At 37.2% G+C, this 25,008-nt stretch overlaps 3 protein-coding genes across 13 annotated transcripts in view; 1 reads left to right on the top strand and 2 right to left on the bottom strand.

Annotated features, from left to right (window-relative positions):
* LOC127952893 (trinucleotide repeat-containing gene 6A protein-like) overlaps positions 1-5,486 on the top strand; it is a 55,520-nt gene extending 50,034 nt beyond the window's left edge. For all 11 annotated transcript variants that reach the window (XM_052551773.1, XM_052551767.1, XM_052551765.1 and 8 more), the window contains 2 exons: positions 222-361; positions 995-5,486. In XM_052551773.1, the coding sequence (XP_052407733.1) occupies positions 222-361; positions 995-1,349 (495 nt within the window). In that variant the 3' untranslated portion in view covers positions 1,350-5,486. The remainder of the gene's footprint in view (positions 1-221; positions 362-994) is intronic.
* A 267-nt stretch (positions 5,487-5,753) lies between these two features.
* LOC127952908 (acyl carrier protein, mitochondrial) lies at positions 5,754-8,844 on the bottom strand. The gene is made up of 5 exons (XM_052551807.1): positions 8,643-8,844; positions 7,824-7,946; positions 6,864-6,951; positions 6,651-6,756; positions 5,754-6,565 (listed from the first exon to the last, which is right to left on the bottom strand). The coding sequence occupies exons 1-4, from the start codon at positions 8,811-8,813 to the stop codon at positions 6,665-6,667; spliced, it is 474 nt and encodes a 157-aa protein (XP_052407767.1). The 5' UTR covers positions 8,814-8,844; the 3' UTR covers positions 5,754-6,565; positions 6,651-6,664.
* Positions 8,845-9,246: 402 nt separating this feature from the next.
* LOC127952907 (dynactin subunit 5) lies at positions 9,247-11,738 on the bottom strand. Its single transcript, XM_052551806.1, has 6 exons — positions 11,616-11,738; positions 11,270-11,338; positions 11,073-11,191; positions 10,865-10,976; positions 10,671-10,773; positions 9,247-10,527 (listed from the first exon to the last, which is right to left on the bottom strand). Exons 1-6 carry the CDS (start codon positions 11,661-11,663, stop codon positions 10,430-10,432), a joined length of 549 nt encoding a protein of 182 aa, XP_052407766.1. The 5' UTR covers positions 11,664-11,738; the 3' UTR covers positions 9,247-10,429.
* Between the last annotated feature and the right edge of the window lie 13,270 nt (positions 11,739-25,008).

Genomic DNA, 25,008 nt, shown 5'->3' with positions numbered 1-25,008 from the left:
AAGGAAATCGTTAAAATAGTCCATGTGACGTCAGAGCTTTAACCCTAAATTTATGAAGATGTGAGAGTTTGGAATTCTCAATGGCCAACTATCAATAACTATTTTGTAATTAATGGGTGTTATTAAAGGAAATGCTCCATTTAGAAACCTAGGTATTGTTTTCTATATAAAGCTACAGCAGAATCATTTCTTGGGTAACAAGTCATGCCTGTGTCTTACAGATTGATGGCTCCACCTTGCGAACTCTGTGCATGCAGCACGGTCCACTGATCACATTCCATCTGAACCTTCCCCATGGCAACGCTGTCGTCTGCTACAGCTCTAAGGAGGAGGCGGCAAAAGCCCAGAAGTCACTGCACATGTAAGTCCACCTTCTTTGTTGTTACCCAATGTGGGTAAAGAACAGAAATGTTAATACTAAAGCTAATAATTACTAAGCCATTTAGGAGGAAATTAGTAGTCAGTCAACTATAAATAACTTGATCACTTCTGGAATAACTAGATTTATCATAAGCATGATTGGTTTTAATGACAGTAAATAGAATTTCCGGTAAATGTTTAATGTCATTTTAAGGTAAAAAAAAAAAAAGCCCCCTAGTTTGCCCCAGTCCCGTTTGAGAACCAGTGCATTATGATGATACACATAATACAGTTTAATCATGTACTCCGATTCTTAGAATTCAAATATTCTGGATGCAGATTTTTAAATTAGGAGTTCTGTTTGGAATAATTCAACGTTCTATTAATATAAAAGCATCCGAAGTGATTACTTTCAGGGTCTTGACCGGATCATTTCACACAAACAACGATTTTTCCCCATTATAAACATCTGATAATGCTTGTTAAGTGAATGGTTTATCAGCCTGCTTTCTCCTTCGATCGAAACCCTGAAATAATGTGCGAAGCTGTTTCAAGATTTCCGGAACCCTATTCTGAAGTTGAAAGACTTGAGTGAGACACCATACTGATTAAAGGTTCTGCTCTTCCTCCTCAGGTGTGTTTTAGGGAACACTACTATTCTTGCAGAGTTTGCTAGTGAAGAGGAAATTAATCGTTTCTTTGCACAAGGTCAGTCAATGACTGCCTCTCCCAGCTGGCAGACGCTGGGCTCTTCTCAGAACCGGATCGGATCCATCGAGGGTTCTCACCCCTTCCCAAACCGCACTGATCCAAGTCACTGGAACGGCAGCGGAGACCTGCATGGCTCGTCTCTCTGGGGCGTTCCCAATTACTCCACGAGCCTGTGGGGCAGCCCCAGTGGTGGTGAGGGGGGGAGAATCAACAGTCCCTCCCCCATCAGCTCCTTCCTTCCTGTTGACCACCTGACGGGAGGTGGGGAGTCCATGTAGTGCATCTTTCACCTTCTGACTTAAAAAGAAAATGACAAAAAAAAAAAAACATACAAACCCGTGACCTCAATGTGGAAATAGTTAATCATAATCATATGACCATATATATATTATATAAGAAAAAAAAAATCAAATGGCACTAGTTAGACTTTCTTCACTTACAAAAAACAAAAAAAAACTAAAAACAACAAAAAAAACCAATGCGGGGTTACCCTGTGGAAACAAGTTACGTTTTTTTTTCTGCACATATGTCCACTTTGTTTTAGCCCAAAACATATCAGTTTGAATACTTGAATTATGCAGGCCAATTCTATAATGTGAAAGGATGTATTTACACTTCCAGGTAGTGCTCTTCATACAGAAAAAAAGCTTCGGTTGAGCTCATCTGTTTATTCATCATGTTTATTTGAATTCCAATTCTTTTTGTTTTGTTTTTATTATTTGCATTTTGTTTGCTGACAATGGAGTTTGAGCTTTTTTAACTTTGCACTGAATGTGGTTTTTCTCAGTATAATCTGCAATATGGAGGGAGCCGACAGTTCCAGTGTAGTTGTTTACTCAAGGATGTTCTTAACGTGTGCGCTCTACTATGCCTTGATGTACGCCTACCTTATTGTAGTATTGTGGAGTTCGAGATCAAGATATAGATGCTGACTTAGGATTATTTGATGATATTACAGAAATAAGTATTGCACCAATTTTGTTTTAAAACTAAAGAATTTAGCTCTGCAGTCTAAAAAACTGTAGCCACAGCTGTGACTTGCAAACCCGACCTGCAAGCCAGGGGGAACAGCACTTTCAAAATAGGCTTTCAATTTTGTTTTGGAGGCATCACGTTGTGCCCTCTTGTTTACAAAACTTTTTGAGGGAGGAAAGTATGGTCATTCTTCCTTTTATTTTAAATGGAGAAAAAAAGAAAAAAAAATGCATAAAGAATAAAAAAAAATATTACAAAAATTATAAAATAAAAAAATACAACAAAAAAAAAAATACAAAAAATAAAAACCTTTAAAAAAAAATCTTGAGGATGAAGACGAAGCTTTTAATCTCTGGGAATACTGATCAGTGTTTGGCCATGTCATTGGTTATTTTATCTATTCCTCTTGTCTGCTAAATAACCAGCATGGTTCTCAGGAAATATAGCCAGTTTTCCCCCATAGAAACTCCTTGTAGGAAAATCCAACTTTTAGCACTGAAACTACTTATAGCTCTGTAAGTTTTTCTCTGCCAAATAACTGCTTTAAGCTGGAGACATTCTACATACTGCTTTTCGAATATGCTGTCTTTTTATTAATGAGTGGATATGGTTTGCTGAATCACTATCTAGTCCTCCTTCCCCTTTTCCCACTGAGTGGCTCAATGTTTTTCGCTTTGTGACTGTCGAAGTAACTGTCAAATGTCATAAGAAAAAGCCGAAATCTGTAACTATGCATACTGTAGCCAATGACTCGGCCTACAGAATCGCTTTTTCTTTGTCTGAAGTAATGTTTTATATGTTTCGGTAATTTGCATATACATTGAGAGATATATACACACATACATTTTTTTTTCTTTTCTTTCCTCATCGCCAGAGCTGGTGTTAAAGAAATTCTTGTTTGGTTATTTTAACAGTGCAAAAGTCGTCCACATTTCATTGCCTTGATTCAAATTGTGTCCGAAGATGCAACAAGTCAAGTGGCTTTTAACTGTTTACAAATAGAAAATGATTGTAATGTGTACAGTTTGGTTGTTAATCTGAAGTTCCTTACAATATTAATAAATCAATGTTTTGGCTGCTCATTACCATTTTATTTAGATTTTTTTTTTTTTTCTTTTTTTTCCTCTCTCCCCTTTTTTCCCCCCTTCCTCAAAGCTGGTTTGTCATTGAAAATGGCTTGCCTCTGTACTTGTGGCCAAGGAAGGCTGGATTAGAGGTGAATGTACTCTATTGCTGGTAGTTTAAATGATGTGCGTAGATTTACAGACTTTTATCGTACTATATTTTAGGTGCACAATATATGAGACGCTTCAAGAGCGAGAGGGAGAGAGAGATGTCAGCATTAGGCTAAGCCATGGACCTTAATATGTGTTTAAGCTGTTTGTTTTCTCCATTTTTGTTTTATTTGAGAAGTAGAACTTGCGTGCGTGGTGTGTTAACTTATCCATATTTAATGACTCTTCCTACAAAACCCTGAGTATTACCCTCACTTTATGGTTGCGTGCCAGTATTGAACCATTTTAAGTGACTGCTTTACCAAATATACTTCAATCAAAGGATTTGTTTACTTAATTCCAGACCTGACTTATCTTTGTTTGTTGGACAAATTTTAAGTGGAACATTGGAGAGAAAACTACACAACAAAGGCCGAAAATGAGTTTTTGGAAATTGCACTTGGTGTACATAATGAACTAGAAAAGCTTGTACTGTATTTGTGTTCTGGAGGCAGAGTGTAGCTTTTGGAGACTGGATGGCATGGACAGAGGACTTTGCCTTTTGTTTGTCTTTTTATTCTTCATGCACATTGACTAGACTCTTAAAGCGTGCATTTGTGCCTACATGCTTGAGTGGTCCGCTCCATTCCTGCTCATCAGGAGCCCAAGTATTCTCCTCTTGTTAAGGGGGCGTGTAACTACAGGTATCGCCGATGGTTTTGCCGTGACTTTGTTTACCCCCTCAATGTGGATCGCTCAATCTGTTGTGCTTTAGTTACATGTTTGTAAAAGCGTTAGTCCTTTCTGGCAGTGCTACGCTGAGCTTTACCAATGGTTCTGAATGGGTTCTTCCCTGCCATCTTGGCAAACGTGCTATTTTACCCGTTCTTCGTGGCTTTTTATTTTCGGAAGCGTAGGGAAAAGCCATTGGCACCCAGTTTATTTCCATTTTTATTAAATTTTTATTCTTTTTTTTTTTTTTTTTTTTGTCCCCCCTCCTCTCTTTTCCTCTTAATTTTAGTTTCATGTATGTGCAGCTTTTTGGTGTTGGACAGAACTGTCATGCTGAGACATTTTGATAATTCACTGTCATGCCAAATTATCAAGCAGGGGGAGGAAAGGGATTTGTTCTTTTGTAAAAGCTGGACAATGTATATGCTTCAAATGTCACTTGCAAATTGGATGTTTTGAGGATATTCATGAGCAATGTACAATCCCCATTTTTATAGCCAGGTTGAACGTAGAGGAAACGAAAAAGTGACTTGGCCTGACATTCTACTTTTGTACTGAAAATGTCATTCTTTTCTGATTTATCCTGTGATCAAATATACCCATGTCTTTTAAATGGTTCCTACTGTTGAACAGTGTGCTAAGGCAATTGACTTAAACTGTGAGTATTGCTGTCACGTCATTCTAAACCCGAAAAGCTTTAGTAAAACCAGCACAAGAAACGGATGAACGAGAGTTTAAATCGTAACTTCCACCATGGGGAAATTCTAAGAGAGTCTATGCAGTGTAGGGTGAGGCTTCCATGTCTGTGTCTTCGCTTACTAAAATCCTGACCGCGCTAGCGGCGGGATTTAAAAATACGATTCCTGTAATGTGCCATGATTGAAATTTTCTTTAACTTTTTGTCACGAAAAATTGGCCAGTTGTAGCAAATGGAGGGTTGCATTAACATTTCCTTTTTCACAGCGCTCCTCACAGAACGGGCTGTGGAATCGCAAATTCTCAACTCCAACATTTCTTCTAGTGGTCTTTGCTCACATGTAACCTATATGCACACTGCTTTGGTAGACTGTTTGAAAATTAAGAGAAATAAACATCAATAAGGTAACTTAAATGAGCAGGAAGTTCTTTTCAGCGTCTTCCTGGGTTCATCTTAGAATTTTAACTTGGGGAACTGCACTTTTTGAAGGACAATCCTTATTTGTATTGGTAACAATTGACACAAGGTTTAGTCTAGTAATACATGGTAGATACTCAAATGTATAGTGATGAATGTTTCCTGTAATGCTGTTTTTCCTTTTTTTTTCTTTTCTTTGTTGCTTGGTTTTCGATTTTAGTACCCTTAAGTGCATATGTAACGAGGTAGTTGAGTAGATTTTAGGTCTTCTGTTGGCTGTACTTGTAGACTGATAATAACTGTTTGTAAAGTCCTGATCTTGATATTGGAATACAAAGCTGTATAACTTGGGTACAACCCGCAATAAAGCCTAACAGTGATATGGTGTGCTATGGTGTGTTTTATTTATTTAAAGTACTTTAACTGCAAGTACAATTGAAAATATATTTGCTTCATTACCAACAATTTCATATAAAAATATTTACATGGAATACATCCAACTAAAATTTGCTTCATATATGGAAATGTTTAAGAGTCTCATTATGGTTACCATGAATGTTTTACCTACTAGTTCCTCTACATACAAAAACAGTGCTTTTAAAAGAGGTTTGAAATGTTAGGTTAAATATCAGACTCCAATCATACAGTGGCTATAAAAAGTTTTATTCTACATGAATGCGGGATCATTCAAATTGCTTCAGTTCAGTAATCCTGCCATTATTGGTCATTGCAGAATAATTCATGGGTGACATACTTTCAAATGTGGTATCTTTGTAATGTTATTATAAACCATCTTGTGAGATGCCACATGCTAATGCCATCATTTAAGAGCAGTGAAATATTAAATGTCATTTCTGTGCCAAATGAATTTCCAAAAAATACTTTTCAAATAGATCTGAGTGTTTTCAGTCATGGACAGACCTAAAAAAATTACTTTTTTTTTTATTATTCAATAGTTATGCTATTAAAAAAAATTATTGGACAAACCGGTTCTTTAGTAAACCAGCCTGAATTTTTAAAACCTTTATCCAGGGAGCATAAGCAAACAGTCTTGGAAACATAAATTAAAAATTGTGGGAAATCTGCCTCAGTACGTCAACGAGTGCCCAACAAGGTTTTGAAAGCTCCACACATTTTAAAATCATCCTATGATTTACTTAGGCTTGTTCATTTTAAACTGGTGAAAAGATGCAGTATTCTGATGAGAATATTTCACAGCAGTGTTAAGTTCTTGCACTGACCTTGAACTTAAGTTGCAGTAACACTCCCCACACACTAGAGGCTTCACTTGGGGCATGACAAACCAAAGAATTATAATTTAATCTTGGCTTTATTTTCAGCTCAAGTTCCCAAGAGTTTATAGTGGCATTTTCATTAAACACAACAATGCAGTTAACTCCATAAGCAAGAGACAAGAAAGTGGTATGACAGAAACTGAGTCAGAGTCAATCCTCCATACCTGCAAAAAATAATAATAATAATCAACAAGCATGCAAAGGTAACCTACAATCTAAGCATTAGCTCAAAAGACCAGATGCACATACCATATAACTTGGTTCTATTCATACACGTCTTTTTTATCTGCAATGAACTGTACGATCTCCGCAGGAGTCATAAGCTTCTCGGCCTCTGCATCTGGGATCTCAAATCCTGTGGATAGAACAAGGTGTTTGAGCACCACAATTCAAATGAAATGTTTGGAAGGTATATCACACTTGTCAAATGCTTTAATGGTACAGGAATAAACCCACACTAACCAAACTCATCTTCCATAGCCATTATAATCTCCACCTGGTCCAAGCTGTCCAGCCCCAGATCTTTCATGAAATGAGATGATGTTTGCAGCTTGAGAAGGGAAAAAGTATCAGCGATTGATGCTAGGAGTATGTTTTATACAATATCTCAAGGTAAACAAAGGAAATTAGACATGTCTAACTACAAAAACTACATTAGCTAACATTAAAAATACATATAAAGCATTTATTAATCTTAGTTCATTTCAAATTTGTACACTATGTGTGACCCTTGAGCATAAAACCAGTCTTAAGTCGCTGGGGTCTATTTGTAGCAATAGCTAAAAAATAAAGTATGGGTCAAAATGATACATTTTTCTTTTATGCCAAAAACCATTAGGATATTAAGTAAAGATCATGTTCCATGAAGATATTTAGTACATTTCCTACCGTAAATGTATAAAAACATGATTTTTGATTGGTAATATGCATTGCTAAGAATTCATCTGGTCAACTTTAAAGGCAATCTTCTCAATAATTGATTTTTTTTGCACCCTCAGATTCCAGATTTTCAAATAGTTGTATCTCGGCCACATATTGTCCGATCCAAATAAGCAATACATCAATGGAAAGCTTATTTATTCAGCTTTGAGATTTTGTATCTCAATTTTGAGAAGTAAATAAAAGGTTGCATCTGTTCATTTAATGGACCGGAGTGAACGTGAGCTAACAATGAACAGTTGTTCATAAATACTGTAATGAATGTAATGCTCATTGTTAGAGTTAATGCATTTATAACTATTTGAAAATTGTTGTAAAGTGTTACACCAAATAAATGTATTGAAATATGGTGGATAGGCATGCAGTTTCCAGTTAACAAATTTCATATCACAGTCCTTCCAATTTCAGTATTTGGAGATTATCATATTCACAAGGACCTATGTAATGTTACAGTACAGAGGGTAAGTATGAGGAGTCTCTCACCTTCTCTGGACTGATCTTGTCATACAGTTTAAGGACGTACATGACGCGCTCTTCGATGTTCTGTAAAGTGAGGGGTGGAAGATCCCCATAGTGTCGACACTGATCAACAGACGGGCCTGAAATCTAGAGGCATTCAAACATTAACATGTGTTCACTTAGCAGGTGCTTTATCCAAAATGTCTTTCAGATGAGGAACACAAGCAATTCATCCCAGAGCCAACAATATTCACTGCAGTGCACACAATACCAGCTTTATTAGAAGAAAGATAATTAGGGAAAAACATAAGCTCTACCAAATTAAGAGATAATTCACCCAAAATTGTCTTTATTATTATTATTTTCCCCTCGGTAACAAACCACAGATGATGGACAGAATGTTAGAGGCTGATATATTCAGTCACCGTTTCCTTCAGTGGCATCTTTTTTCATTCTGCCCATCATCTTTTGTGTTCCACAGAAGAACTTCGGTCAAACAGGTTTGGAACGTCACGATGACAGAATTTTTATTAAAGAGAACTATCACTTTAATAATAGCAGCAATAAAGACGCAAGGAGCAGCGACCGTGAAGATACACACAGTAATAGTATGTAATGTATAAACTATTAAGTTAACTGATCAGCTATTTAAAGTATTGCACCGTGAAAACAGTAATAACTGATGTGGATGGTCTATGTTGTGAATGCACACTTAGCTACTTTTACTCTTTGTGGCTCGCAGCTGTCACGCACGAATAGATTGGTCGGAAAGACACAGGTAGGTCACGGAGTTATCCAGCACTAGTAGGCCCCAGACAAACACCCGCTCTGCAGAAAGCTCACCCGCACTAGTTGAGTCCACCTCGTCCGCTGGCTGCATGAAAGGACAGAGAGCGGGCGCTGCTTTGGGACGAGGGGCGCGCACGCAGATCTGGTGAGCAAGCTGCCATGGTTTAACCTTGCAGCGGCGCGAGCGACGGAGCGCACACAGTAGGGAAGCGCACGAGACGCCATGTCTGTGAATTTCTATCCCACAATTCACTGCGACAAACTGGACATAAGTTTGACATGCGCGTGCGCACTTTGTCAGGGCGAGTCCGGCTGTTTTCAGCGAGTCGGTTCTTCTGAACAGTTCGTTCAAAACCGAATGAATCAAATTGATTGAAAAGAGACGACTTAAACAAATGATTCACTTATATGAATCGGTTCTTTCGAATGGTTCGTTTCAAAGGATCGGCTCGAAAATGGAACCGAATAGAGTGAACAAATCCAATTCATTGAAAGGACCCGACTCAAAAGAACAAATCAGAATTAGAGAAATGATTGTACTATTTTATTTTTTATATTATTTCTTAAGCTATATTTAACTGATTAATTTTGTATTAGGCCATTTATTTATTATACATTTAATAAGATAATTAAATTATGGAATACTCGTGCAAAGTAGTTGAACTACTGAGGCTTTTATTTTGAAACTTACTCTGTCTGCCAGTTACTCATGGGATCTTACAAAAGCCATAGTAAAAGAAATGGACACAGCGACCCCATTGGATTCAACGGAGACAAGTGAAGTCATTAGAAGCCTAGAGATTAGAAACACGCACTTGGGGGTCGAGCTTACTTGGCAGACTCAAACTGAGCTTGATGACATAACGTTAGATGTGAAGTGAGCAACCTGTCTGACAATTGTAAGTCTTCTAATCACTGTGCCAAGAGAAATCTGAATCACCCACCGAATCTTGCAAACGTTACTGAACAATTTTGTGCCGTTGCTTTTATGGACTCTCTGTGTTCTTCAGAAAGCTGCTTGATTTGAATGTGATCTTTGTGTGAGCTGTGCTTCATACGTTGCTTCACTATTAACAATAGTCATCCTTTTTTGCCCACCAAAATTTCACTAATGTGACTGCACCTTACAAAAGGAGCATGCTGTTAGGTTAAAGCCCCCCCAAAAAAACATTCAATATAGACAGTTTTTTTTTTAAAACAAAAAAAGCATTTAATTATTACCATCTGTACTCTGTTTATACAAAGAGAAAATGTTTAGTGTTGCAGAAATGTTAAAGTTTAATAAATAAAGGCCCTTCAGTCTAACAGCTAATCACTGTGTTGCTATTTTTCTCAGCCATGCCAATAGGACTGCAATATCCACTGACATTATATGAAACATTAACAGAAAACTAAAAATACTGAAAAAAAAAAAAAAAAAAAACTGTTCCGTGTACAAGTCACATATTTTATAATTTAATTTTCTATATTAACATTGGATTTTTACTGCAAGTGGATACAATTTTGAACACACTGATAGTGGTATGTATTTGTTGTTCGATATTTACTGCTGTAGCTTAGAGCTAGGTGTGCACAATAAATATTGGCCGATAATTAAGCTGTGCAGCTTGTCATTTAACAACGGCTCTGTGTAGTAACAGCTGCTCTATGTGAAATCGCGCACCTGATGGAATTTACCGCTGATTACAGAACTCACTTTACTGACGAGATGCACATTAATTATCGGCCGATATTTAAAATGTACCCCTACTTAGAGCTAAAGATGATTGGGGAATATTAGTCCACATCAGTTCCTTTGGTCCCAGAATGAAAGTGAGCAAGACCCAAACTAAAGGTCAGTCCTAGATCTGGCTGAGAGGGAGGAATTTCTGGTAGTAGCTCTTGGTAACGTCTATCATCAGTTCCTGTGTACATTCAGGGAGCTCTCCTGAAAATAGACCTGAAATACAGAACAGAAAAAAAAAAAAAAGCTTGGGCTCTTTATATTCACAGAGTGACATTAACTCAAAAAACACTTTATATGCTACAAAATATACAACACTTACAGTAAATAAATAAAATAATATATCTGAAGGTGCCAACCTGGACAGCCAGAGAATACTGTAAATGGAGGAACCACTGTCTCTGGAGGAAGGACAGTATTATCCAGAATCTTACAGCAGTCCTTCAAAACACAGCGCCGACCCTAAAAAAACAAACATGCATTGCAATTAAGCAACACCTGGTAAAAATGTTGGATAATGGGAGAATAGAGACTACAGTAAGGAGCTACTTACAATAACACAGTTCTTGCCAATGTGGACATATGATCCTATCTGTGCAGCGTTGACCACACAGTCCTCCTCGATGAACACATGATCCCCAATGTGCAAGGGGAAGAAAGCCACGCTGATGTACACAGAACATGAAGCGTTCGATCATGCAAACAGTATCAGAAAGAAAACAGATGTTTTTCCTTGAAACCAAACCAGCAGCACTGCTCACCCTTTGCTGAATTTCTTGAACGGAGGTCTGATCACACTGCGACTTTTAATGACACAGTGGCGTCCGACTCTGACATTAGCGAGATCTCCTCTGATGATACAGTCATTCATCACGATGGTCTGACAAACAGAGGCCATTTCACAGTTAACACACAGCTGGGGAACATAACAAGACCAAACAAAGAAGAGAAAACTCACTTTTCCATTGAGAACTATGTTTTGACTGCCACAAAGAACCGACTGTCTGCTGACTTTGTTCCCTGATGCCTAGAGAAATCAAACATTAATTAATAAACATTTACTGACTAGGAAGTTATGACAAACTAACACTTGTGCTCGAGAATGATCTTTGTTTATAATACATGTCCTCATTTATAAGTCGCTTTGGATAAAAGCGTCTGCCAAATGTAAATAATACAAAACACACTCGGTTTGCAGAGACTCATATAGTAACGTCGGCTCAGATCATTCTCAATTTATTAACGTTAACGTTACTTGCAACCGCAGCCGACGGATATTATGGATTTTATAAACACAACGTTACCGTCTCGATGTATTCAGCCTTGTTGTATAATATTTCACACAGCTCCATCTCTGCACAATTATTGTTGTTTTGCTGGCGAACCACTTCATACAACCAGCAGCTGTCAACCGCTCCCTCGCTATTTCCGTTTCCGGTTATACCAAAACATCACTTGTAGAACATATTACAAAATAACAAGGGCATTTTTTTTGTATTATTTATACAATTGTATTATTTATATGATATAATTTCATTGCATATACATTAATATTTTAACGAAAGAAATCTATATAAAATATGTTTTATGTAATATGCATGCTAACAACAAAAAAGTTTCCGTTCGTTTACCATTTTAGTTCATTTATCTTTTTTATTGAATGTGTATACGTTTTATGCTTCCGATTTGAATGTATTACGAATCAAATTTGATTTATGCTTGAATCTCGTGTTATTTTTTTTTCATGCAAAGTTGTGTAACCTGCTAAAGCCTCTCTAACCGCGTGATGGCGCTGCTGTGTCGTGTCACCGTTTTAACTCCCGATGTCCCGCAGCACGGAGGAGGTACTATTTCAAAACGTGCTTCATTAATCCACAGAGCTCTGAGCTCGTGGGTTCACATCTCCCCCACAATTCTGATCATGAGCTTTTTGTTTGTCTGTAAAAAACAAGTTTATGTAGAAATAATGTTAAAGTTTACTATGCAAAAGTTAGTGCAGTATGCAAATTCCATAAAAACGAAAAATATGCGCCATAAATTATTATAGTAAGATATGGACTGTAAAACAAAGACTATGGAATTCCCTTCAAGTTTGCTGTGAATTTAGTTTCCACTGTTAACTTGCATTTTATTTTTGTCTTTTCCATTTCTAATGGTTGTTTTAATTTTTAGCACATTGTGTCCGGTTCAAGCACCTCTGCAGTATTTCTGTTAGCTCAGGAACAATACACAGCCCCCTCACCTTGTGCTCAAGCAAACGCATTGTTGTGTAAGACGGTCCTGTAATCCCTTGCTGACCACATCTGCCAGCTCGAAATTCTCTATTAGTTATACAATCCCACAGATCAGTTATCACAATATGATAGCTGAGGTCACTTTGACATTAGTTATTCAGTTGTATCCACAGCTATAGGCTACACTGTGTGCCCCTGCAACCAACATCCCTCCTCATGGTGCGTTGCCCTTCATGCATCTTTAACAGAAACAGTTAACTGTAAAATCTATTTTTATTGGACCAGGCAGAGACCAGGCACTTTTTTTTTTTTTTTTTTTTTAAATGTGTTGATGACTGGCTGCTGTTGTCTGTGTGGGAGGATATGTCTTGCCCCACTGAGTCTTTATCAATAGATTTACATCAGGAACACATATCCAGCATCTGAACTCAAGAAACTGTTTATATGCCTCCAAGCACTGAGGAGGTGCCCTTATCTCCTCGTATATCTGCTGAAGGGACTGTTTTGATGTTCACATAAGCAAAACTTCACTGGTTTCATCACCAAATGTGGTATTTTATTCTGTCTTGTCCTGAGATTACTGCCTCTACAGTGTTTGTCAGGGGTCTTTAAATAACATAAACCATTTTCATACTCTTCTGAATCATGCTTCTCTTAGCAGTGAAGTTCTCACCACTAGCTGAGCTAAAAATAGTACAGGGGTCACTGTGTCTAGAGAATGTGCTTCTATGTACTTTGTGTGTGTGTGTGTTAATGCACAGTATAAGACTTGTGGAGTATTGCCATCATCGTATAGTCATCACTGCAGCGGCCAGGGTTTCACGAGGGCTTTATATAATACATACAGCCTCCATGTCTGTGGGCGATGGCCATGCTATATCTATCTGTCGAGAAGAGCCAGTGGAGCCAAAGTCAGGACTGTATTGAGTGTGTCGAGATGATTTGTTCAGGCTGTGCTTAAAGAGTAAAGGAAAACCGGAGGCACTGTTAGCTTGTCTCTTGTCTGTCCTTTAATTGTTATATATTTTCTCTCCTGATTCAGAGTGTGTAGGTTTCTGTCTCTGTTGAGTTATGTAATGCTTCCTGTTTTGGGAAAATGTCTAATTCCATCCTCCCTGCAACTGGATGATATTGAGTCATATACTTACTTTGGTATAATGGCCATTGGAAGTAGATGCTGGGCAAGACACACTGTGTGCAGTAAATATATAAACAACACTGTTCACAAGTCAATAAGATTCAAAGTCAATAAGAGTTTTTTAGAGCGAGTCTCCTATCGCCAAAGCTGGATTTTGTCAAAATACAGCAACAATTATATTATTCTTATAATATTGTGAAATATTACAGTTTAAAACCCCTGTTTTCTATGTAAAATATATTTAAAATATAATGCATTCCACTGTTGCAAAGCTGAATTTTCAGTCTTTAATGTCACATGATTATTCAGAAATCATTCTAATATGCTGATTTCCTGCTTAAGGAACATTTGTCATTATTATCAATGTTGAAAATAGTTGTGCTGCTCGCTCTCTCTCTCTCTCTCTCTCTCTCTCTATATATATATACATACATTTCTGGAAACTCTGACTATAATAACAGTCTATAATGGTGACTATGATTTTTTAAATTATTTTCTGATTAATAGAAATTTCAAAAGAACACTATTGATTTGAAATAGAACTCTTTTGAAACATTATTAACATAATTTCTGTCACTTTTGATTAAATAAATGCATCACTGCTGACCCCATACTTTAGAATGGTAGTATATAAACACATTTAGCCTTTGTAGAGTATGTGTTTGATTTGACAGGTGTGATGTTGTTGTGTTCTTAATCTACATTTTTAAATGTCAACTGGCCATGTTTGAACAAGATTACACATTCTATTAATAGAGCACTGAGAAAATGACCCTGATATAAAAAGCACAGTTCTTTAATGATCAGTTACTTATAGGCTACACTATACTTTTAAAAATGTAACAACAACATGATTGCATTCATGTTCTTCATCCAAAACAATTAACAGCATCCAAATTACAAAAATATTCCCTTTAATAGCCTTGTTAATATAAAATCACGTAGTTGCCTTTTACACATTTTTAGCGTCACTCTATAGAACCTCTGTGTCTTGATTAGCCGAGTCTGTTTTAGCATTCCTCTAATCTTTATATCTGACAACAAATAAATAAATAAATGATTAATCAGATTCAGTCATGAGAAGATAAAACAGAGGGGACAATTACGTGAAATATGCTTTTGTGTCTGAAAAACAATGGACACTTTGAGGTTTCAGCAGCGCTGTGTGTCCTGTCCTTGCTTTGGTGCTCCACAGTGAGGTGACCTGATTTTGCAGGCTCTGAGGGAGAGGCCTTTCTCTGCGGAGGTTAAGACAGCCTGTCTGAGTCAGAACACATGTATAACTAACCATCACACTTACCTTCCTTTTCCTGCTTTTCACATCAGTCTAAATGAAGATGTGTTTTTTTCATTTTTAACTATTGTACATGTTGTACTTGACAGTTAATCTAGAACTGGGTATGGGGTCCCATGACTTCCAGAGGGCCCAGAGAAGGGGGAATAAAATGGGAGAGAAAAGGTTATTTCTTAAAAAGATATATTTTAGAGATGTCAAAGTTAATACGTTAACTTCTGACATTAATGACATTTTTATATTATTAGTATTATTATTAGATATTAATACATTACAGTATACATAAAAAGGACAAGCCATTATTTTTCAAACTAAATCTTCTATTATGAAATTACTTCTATTAATAATTGTAAATATATAATTATTATTATTATCATCAACAACAATTAATATTTTGCAGTATTTATTATTATTCATTATATGTTGTTGTTGTTATTATTATTGTTGTTCTGTTCATCTGTCTTTCATTATATATGTGTGTGTGTGTGTGTGTGTGTGTGTGTAGATACAGTTGTCTTTATGTTTTAGGTAGGGTGTCTCTCACAAGGGTATCATATTTGGGGGCTTTATGACATTTAAAGTTTGAAAATAAGACAGATTTTTATGTGTAAAATAATATCCCACAGTTAGTCCCATTCTATCTGAGAAGTGCAGGCAATTTAGTATAATTCATGAAATATGGTGTCATAAAACGTAACCAAGAATAACATAGTTGTGTTATGCAAGCACTATAATCCATATTTCAGATTTGAGAGGTGATTTGCAGTAATGATGAAGTGCTTGATGCAGGTATTAGTCGTAACATAGAGTGATGTGCCCAAACAACGTTGCATAACATTTCAAATCAGCTCTACATCTAATTCCATGTTACCCATATGTCACCTTGAGAGTGGCTTAGGTCAACAGTCATGCACAGGTAATACACTTATAATAGTTTAACCATCAAACATACTTTATGCTTACGTTTACTTATGATGCCATCAGTTCTGCATGTCTTAAACATGGGTCACCGCTGTCAGTCTGGGGATGGCCCTTGTATGGCAGGCCTGATTTGGTGACATCTGGCTGGAGTGTCACATTGACAGCTGTGTCTCGGTGCCAAGCAGAGCGGCTAGTGACAGGTGGGTCCTGCCAAAGGGACACATACAGACACACACGTCCAAGCAGTCTCTGGACAGCGCACACTTTCCTCCGTCTCTCTCTGACGGCTACCGGCACAATGCAGGGCTCTTTTCTCCAGGCCCGCTGTGAACAGACAATCATGACCACAGACTGGGGTCTTCCTCTGATCATCGCTCTTCTGCTTCTGGGGCTCCTCTACGCGTTCCTCTACCTGCCTGCAATCACGCAAAGAGCCCTGCTGGAACAGGCCCTCGCCAACCAGACCGCCACCGAGGACTTCCTTCCTAAAGAGGACTGAGCAGAAGTCTGCATTCATCCACCTAGGACTGACACGGCTGTTTTTATGATGTCCTTCTATGCAAGTAACCTGAACCTTAAAACCCGTGAAGCAGCTCTTTTCTCTATCAGATGTAGATGTGGAGACACAGGCGGCCCCAGCGTTTCTGCTCAAGTTTTTGCTTTATGCACAAGACTAAGACTCCAGGAATAGACCCAGCTCTGGAGATGTGAATGGTGAATCATATTTTACCACAGTGTTGGAGGAGGACTGTGCAGCACTGAGATTTCTCGTCTCATAGGACAACCTTGTGTTTCCAGTCCAGCCCGAGGGAGAGGAATTAGTCATACAGAAGTCATCATTGCAGCTTATCATGTCAGCCAGAAAGAATCACTATGATATTAGAACTTGTAAAAAAAAAAAAAAAAAAAACCTGCTTATTCAAACCAGCGCATCTAATCTTTTCAGCTCGAGGAAGGTGGGTGCCTTTGGATGTAAACCAGTGAAGAAAAAAAAAGAAAAATAGTAATTGTTGTAAATATAAATGTAAAAGGAGTGATTGCGATTGGCTGATCTGTAATTCTTTTGTCAAAACATTAAGACTTATAAGAGATTAATAATGCATAATTTATAAGACGTAAGGTTCTTTTAAGAGATTTGTGTGTGATTTATGTGCACTTTTACCACAAAATGTAGTTGAGTTTCATACATAATATTCAACAATTTGCATGTAATGTCTTCGGAGCCTACGAACTTTGTAAATGATTCATATTTATGACAAGATCTTATTTATAAAACATTTAAGCCAATAAAGTTCTTTATTGCTCTGTCGTCTAATGATGTGCATGTTTATATCATTGCTAGAATGAGTTGCTTCATCTTTCATCATTAAACTGAATGTGGCCGCTAACTGTGATCTGTGGATGTGTTCAGAGAACAGGACGATGGAGGGCAGACTTCTACTCTGTTGAAATCCTGCAGCCTCCACTGTGATGTAACAAAGCCAGCATATGTATGCATGCGTGTGTGTGTGTGTGTGTGTGTGTAGGTGAGGGAAAGAAACAGAGAAAATTATATAGAGCTGATATCATGTCATTGTCAAACAGGAATAAGAAAAATACGATATTAGTGATTTTAGGAACCCTATTGATTTCAGAATTTAAAAAAACTATATACAAAAGAGATTTTTTTTTAACTTAGCCTAAATCTAAAAAAATTTTTTATTTAAAATGATTAAATGAACACAATATCAGCTTAATAAATGGACACGAATGGGCTACTTGAGGTTCTTAGTATATGGCCTCCATTAATTTGGCTATTTGGCTATTTGTCTAAAGTGCTTAAAACATTATAGGAGCAAGGATTCAGAAGATTTCTAGGATTGTGGTGCTTTTGTATGGTGAGGTAAGCTGTTTTAATCAACAGCCTTCAATAAAAGGGAGATCTATTTTGCTTTATTGTACTTGACGGGAGTGCTCCATCATCAGATTAGAGCGTAATCTCTCACTGTCTCACTGTCACTGGCAGTGGATGTGGGGTGTCCACTAATCTCACTTGTTTGTGCACACGGACATATATGTTCAGCAAATGCATAATTGCATGCTATGCGGTCATGTGAACGTGCCCTAACTAAAGGAACAGTTTTATCTGATACTTGCCTAAATTAATAGTTCAAAAAATGTTATGTTGCATATTATACTTTGATAATTTTCCCCACAGTCATAGCTCTGAAATGGACTACAACATCTACATGTACAAAAATCCGGTTTTTTTTTCTAATTTTAAATGAATAAATGAAGTAGACCACTGTACAGTATGTGTTTACTGTAGCTAAGAGCAACAGCCTCGTACAACAAGGATGATTTATACAGATCATTTTATAAGGGGTTAATACACAGTCATCCACGACACCATTTGAACAGATATAATGCTTTTTGATCTGGGCTGGGGAGCTCTATTTGCTAAATGACTGTTAAATCTTCTCTGGTGATTTTAGGAGTGGGGAGGTGGGGTGGCGGGTGTTTTCAACTGAGGCTTATGCAGAAAAGATGCCCTAAATGTGTGTTCATGTGGGTTAATGCTCGAAGACAGAGCCATTAAAGTTTTACCATGACAGCAATGTTTTATTGAGCAGCTTTCTCTGGACTGGGAGAAGCCAGAAGTTGAGGCATAAATCTTGCGGCAAATGCAGACCTCCTTATTTATTTGTGAAAAATATGTTTTCTTTGACATGAGCTATCAGAACTCAGTGTGTTTATATACAAACGATTGGGCTAATTTATATATTATTTTATATTTTAGGATATTTTGTACACTAAAATATATAATGTTACATTAAAATGGGTTTGTATAAATTAACTAAAAGCGAAATATTTCAATTTAAAATGACCCCACCCATTCTCAAAAAAATAAAATAAAAACAAAAAACATAAAAAAAAATATTTACATATGATGCATATTTTTTGTCTTGTCCCCATTATTTTTGAGAACCTTATTCTAAGATAAAATATTATTTTACGATGATCAATGAATTGGAGCAATTGGAATTAGACAGGTGTAGGCGCAATCACTAAGCACAGAAAAATGTAATATGTAGCCTAGGGGTGTGAGATGTTGACAAAAAAATTATATCTCTATATTTTCTGTGATTTTAACGAAAACGATAATCAGACAATATTTCGCTGAGTGTGCACTTCAGGACTGCTGTGGACAGCTGATTCTGTGTTGTGGTCAGTTCACAGAAATTTATATTTTCTAACAAGTTTAAAATTATTTTTACCAATTTCTTGGTAATTTCTTGCATTATATCAAAAAAGTCAGTTACAATTGTAACACAGTTACCAAACAAATATTATCATTATCAGCAGAATTCATGACGTGCAGAGGCAACACAGAAGCTGCATCTGAAGAGGAATTTAGATGTGTTTACACACTGTTCAATGCGGGACATTAATGTTTTTGACCTGCAGTTACAAATGCATAAATAATGTTTTGATATTTGATATCTGAAACAAAAAAACTATTTATGTATAAAGGTACTTTAACATGAAATTAAAACTACCAGCAGGTAGCAGCAAGTCACTGTTAATAAGTGAATCATTGCGACTGAATCGAATCATTTAACCAGTTGATTCATTCCGTAACAAAACACTGTCATGCTTTTCGGAGACGCAAAACAGTGCTCTGGCTTTGTTTGGAACCATTTTCGTTGGGGCAAAAAACAATAGGCAATATGATGTCTAAAACGTAAGTCTCTTAATGTTAACTTATTTTTTATTGAACTGTTGTATAAAATCAAAATCACATTGTGATTTTTGCAAAAAAAAATTGGCACTCTTTGTGTGATATTGATCACTTATATGAAATTATATAAATATATTAATTTTATGCCCCCATATCTTGAATTTTGGGAGCATTCTAAATGCATTTTATTATACTGAAATGTGCAATGAAAAATAATCTAAATGAGAATTAAGTCTAGCTAGTGTTTAAGCACTCAACTTTTCTTAGAATTAGTGAAGTCCATAAACTGCATGATAAATTAATCTCTATTTTAGTTTCAGTTTTCAGTTTCAGTGATGACTAATCTGAAAGCCTCTGATTGGTTACTGCATTCATAAGCTCAACAGAATCGTGTGTGATTGGTTATAATGAGCATCACTGTAAAATTGCCTAAATGTATAAGCAGGCCTAAATTTATAGCAACAAACAAAACTTCATTTTAAGTATTTCAGTTTTATTGAAAAACCAGGAGACTCCCCTCACCCCTCAATTCGAACACTGTATGTCAACATCAATGTCTTTCTGAACATTTATGATTTCTTAGACATTCACAATGGGCTTGCAGCAACACAAGGGTGAGTAAATGATACAGAATTTTCATTTTTGAATGAACTACCACTTTAAAATGTATTTGCTATTATAGCAAAAGTAAATATGATCCCTAATGACTCATAAAGATGTTGATGGGCCTTCTTCGATGGTGCTGAAGGAACTCTATCTAACTGTGCATCATTCAATCTCTATGGCAGGGTTCCAGTTTCATAAAAGTGCTCCAGCATGTGCAACCTCGTGGGATCAAGCAAAGGATGCTACAAGAGGAGAAAGCGAACCGATTACATGATGGACCTACATCGCTCTCTACCAGGGACCTCCCTGACCCTCCCTCCCCCATCCAGAAGCAAATGGAAAGAAGGTCTGGTTATTTCTGTGATGTCTGTCCATGAATTGTTAATGCCTTTGGATTGGCTGACTGCGCTTTGCTGAGCCTGAGCTGGTTAATTAAACCTAAGGGATGGAGCAAGAGAGAACAAAACTGACAAAGAGAAGTGGCATTATCTACAGTATAGATCTCACCAGGTTAGATGGGGAAAGAAATCTATGTGTCTGATGTTATAACTCTCAAGCAGTGTCAGAAAGTAATTATTTTCTTCTGAGAGTGTTATACAGCCTTGTTTAGAGCATAAGAAACACAAAAAATTCTACAGTCCCCAAACATTTGAATGGCAGCACTACTTTATATACTAATTTTGCTCCCATATTAAGAAATATGGGGGCCCTAGCTTGTGCATTTCGGATCCTGCTCTAATCTGATGGTTTGCGTATTTCTGTGTTTTGTAGGTTTTTGCACCGTGGGTGGCATCTTCTCAAGCACGCATTTAAAACGTTCCCACTAAATATTTTATTTCAGCTGTGCATTCAGAGTGCACGGTATTTCCTCTTAGATTTATTAATAACCAACAACCAGTTGTATGCTCTACTTCACTATGTTTTAAACCCAGCTGCGAATTAATATGAATGTGTTAAAAGAATATCTTGCAAGAGAATAACACAGAATCAAAGAATGCACTCTTATTATCTTGCCATAAACATCAGTGCACTGGCGAATCTCCCGCTGTTGGGAGCACGCAGGAGAGCGCTATAAAAGGAAGACTGTAGTCTTAAAGCATGTACTCTGTATTTCTTCTTTTGGAATATTTCTAGAATCTCTCTAGACGTCTCTCGGTCATCGTGTGTTGCCATGGAATTCCCTGAGTGCCGCTCCCTCTCCTTAAGTCACACAGTCAGTTAGAGTGAGTCAGTATTTTTCCACAGTAAGACACACAGCATATACAGCTGCCGTCAGTATTAGCGGCCACACGGATGATGTGCACGGTTTGGAATGTCCCCTGGACGGTGCAACATACTTAAAATGTTGACCATGGCAAAAAAATATTCGAGAAGATGCATATTTTAGGTCCCTGTGAGTTCAGCGCTTAATATTTCTGGTAACATTTGATGATTTTACCTCTATCACAGCTGCTGATGATGCTGTGGATGACTTCGTCCCAGACCTATTCCCCATAAGGCACTGCTGCTTCTACACCACATGCTCTGCTAACAAAGCACCAGAGATTAAAGGGCTGTCAGCTCGGGGCTTTAATCTCCTAAAGAGGGACCGCTGGGGCACACAGGCACGTCACAGCACATACTTCCTGTCACTGCCTGTTGTCTGAAGGAGGGATGGCAGTGACAGCATTCATGCCTGACTAGGAAGGATGATGCTTTTTGCTTATTAACAAAAGACTCACACTGGACGTGTTTTCATATCGGTAGTCTGAGAGATAGTAGGAGTGGCCACGAAACACAGAGTGGAATAAGGCGTTCAGTCCCTCTTGGGCAGTTCAGTCAGTTCGTTGTGCAAACACAGCAGGCCCACTGGGGTTAACTCAGCCATGTAATGACACCACAGTGGAATAATGGGCAGCCGTGCTCGAGTTTGTTTTTGCTTGCTTTGTAAAATGGCTGATTCTGAACTGTGAGGACGTGAACCTCTCGCTCAGGTTCAGTGTACCATCAGACTGCCGTTCATTAGCAGCATTAGAACCATGCATCTTCCTCTTAGAGCATGTTTGCACATGTGCCAAAAGTGGGCCAAAGATCACAATCCCAACACTCATTCAATTTACACTCAGCCGATTCCAATTAGCCCAGGGCACGGAAACAGAAGAGCATAGAGGGGAGAGGGAAAAAATGGTCTCCAGTATCTTTGCACTGTCCTCATTTGAGGAAATGAAGCATGGCCTCGGCTTGACCCGTCTCCCTGGGCGCTCAGGCAAATGGAGTGAAGCGTGCAGGTGTTCGGCAGCGCTAAAATATATGTGTAGGTTGACTATCTAAGAGTGCACTGACAGAACTGGAACAGTTGCCTTTGGCAGGGTACAAGAGCCACATTGCAGTGACAGAAATGGCTCATAAATGGCCACACACTGCATGCATGCACTCTGCTTCACATAGATTAAGTCTCAGGAAGCCTACTTGCTCATTGCTGTTGTCAATCTCTCAACCCCAACGCCAGAATGAATGTTTCTTAAGAAGAGTCTTAAACTGAGTCCTACTCTTAAATGATCTACTCATGGAGCCCTGGAAATCAGGTTAATGAGAGATCAGTCGGGGTTACCTATAAGGTATACAGCACATCAGAGACATTAAAGTCTATTCTTTTTCTTACATTTATTTATTATTATTATTTTTTATTATTTGTCCTCTCCAATAATTAAAAAAAGAACGATTATTCATAAAATGATTTGATTAAACCACTTATCTATGATGAACATTTTTAATTTTTTTATGAATATGTATATATATATATATATATATATATATATATATATATATATATATATATATATATATATATATATATATATATATATATATATATATATATATATATACATACATACATCTATACATATATATATATATATATATATATATATATATATATATATATATTCAGGGACAATGTAAAAAATGTCAGAATGACACAGCTGCCATAATATAATAATGAAGAAAAAACATAATTATAAGAAAAGATACAATCTAATCTAACAATCTAATCAAGCACAGTATTCTTGCATAGTCATTTATTATTAGTTCTTTAAAAAAAATGCTGCTTTATTAAATTATGCAACTCCCCAATATTTGTATATATATATATATGTGTGTGTGTGTGTGTGTGTGTAATTCAGTGATATTTACTTCATCATGTTCTTAAGACAAGGTCATGCATGAGCTGAAAGGTTAGATTAGCACTGCCTTGTGGTTAAAAATAAAATTATATTCATACATTTGACACTAAGTCTGTTTAAATGATCACAAACCCTGGTGACCACTATCCTCCTTTGAACCGGACCAATGTGATGTTAAAATACTGTCTGGAGCACACTTTTACACTCTGAGATTGTTTTCTTCTCACAACACATCTTTTTTAGATTCTCAAAGGAGAACAGCAAGAGTGTTTAGAGCAGCAAGTTGTTTTACAAGCCAGAACCCATCATTTATTCTCTCCTGTTATATGTCCATTCACGGTCTATATGCCCCTCTTAACATAAATCCACATTTCAGATCCAGTATTAGGTTCAAATTCATGCATTTGCCGAATTTAGATTAAAGAGGCATTAAGCTTTGCCATAATGCAGCTTCACGGTCATTGTGTCAGAGTAGCACTTTACCTCAGATGTGTACATTTAAGCAGAGGATTGGTCAGTGTGATCCCATATGTATTTAGAAATGGAGATTTGTGGCAGGGCTGAGAGAGTGGATTATTTTGGGCAGATTAGAGTGTCATCTGCTGCGGGTTCAACCAGCGTAGAGAGCAATCATGTGAATGTGTGGCTAGGCAATGGGCATCAGGATTACCAGTCTTAATCTTAGAGAGTGAGCCATTATCCACTGCATTAGTCTCATGGTCCCCAGAACCACTCATGGCATCTGTTTGGTAAAAGGGTGACTGCTGTACGGTCCGATACGCACAGGTCTACTAAGTGCATAAAGATGCATTGGCTTCGATTATAATGCCTGGTGGGGTTTCACTTGCAATACACATAGAGGTCTGGACAGAGTGAAGTCAAAGAATGTAAAAAGAAGAGCTACATTCTTTCCCTTAGTGGGGGAAAAAATGCAGATTCCCTTAGTTGGGAGAAAATGACCCTCATGCGTAACCATTGTTTATAGCTAAAAATGAGCTTGTAATGCTTTTTGCAGTGATTTGGGAATGCATATCAAAAGATGACAGACTGTGCTCATTGTGCTAGTGGTCTTGGTGTAACACAGCTGTGTTATGACTTACTGCTACAAATAGATACCAGATCTGTTAAAAGACAGCCATCTCTTTCATTAGGACGAGAAAAAAAATAAACATCTAAGATTGTTTAGGATTAATTGTATGTATTCCTCATTTGTAAGTTTCCTTTGATAAAAGCATCTACAAAATGTATAAATGTTGCTGTAATATTTGTTATGAAAAGCCCCCAAATGAAGTTCTTTTGACGGCATTATATTACATGTGATGAAAACACTGAATAAACATAAAAAGTGTTTGTAGAAGTCCCTCTATTGTTTTTATTTAAATATGAAAGAAGATAATTCTATGACCTGCCTACAGTCAACAGCAGTCGTTCAATTGAATCGGTCAAGCGGTTCGAAACATTCTTGTTTATTGTCTGATATTTGGAAATGGTTGGTCTGTGTAAACATGCATCTGTTGTGCAGTCCTGCTGTTTTTCAGCATTTCAAGCCATGAGTGTTGTGTTTCTAAGACAAACCATTCAGTCATCTAAAGCTATTTTGCTTCCCTTATTCTGTAGCT

This window comes from Carassius gibelio, chromosome B3, assembly GCF_023724105.1.
Source record: "Carassius gibelio isolate Cgi1373 ecotype wild population from Czech Republic chromosome B3, carGib1.2-hapl.c, whole genome shotgun sequence".
NCBI classification, from domain to species: domain Eukaryota; kingdom Metazoa; phylum Chordata; class Actinopteri; order Cypriniformes; family Cyprinidae; genus Carassius; species Carassius gibelio.
The sequence above is the reverse complement of the archived record's forward strand: the minus strand, read 5'-3'. Positions and strand labels throughout refer to the sequence as shown.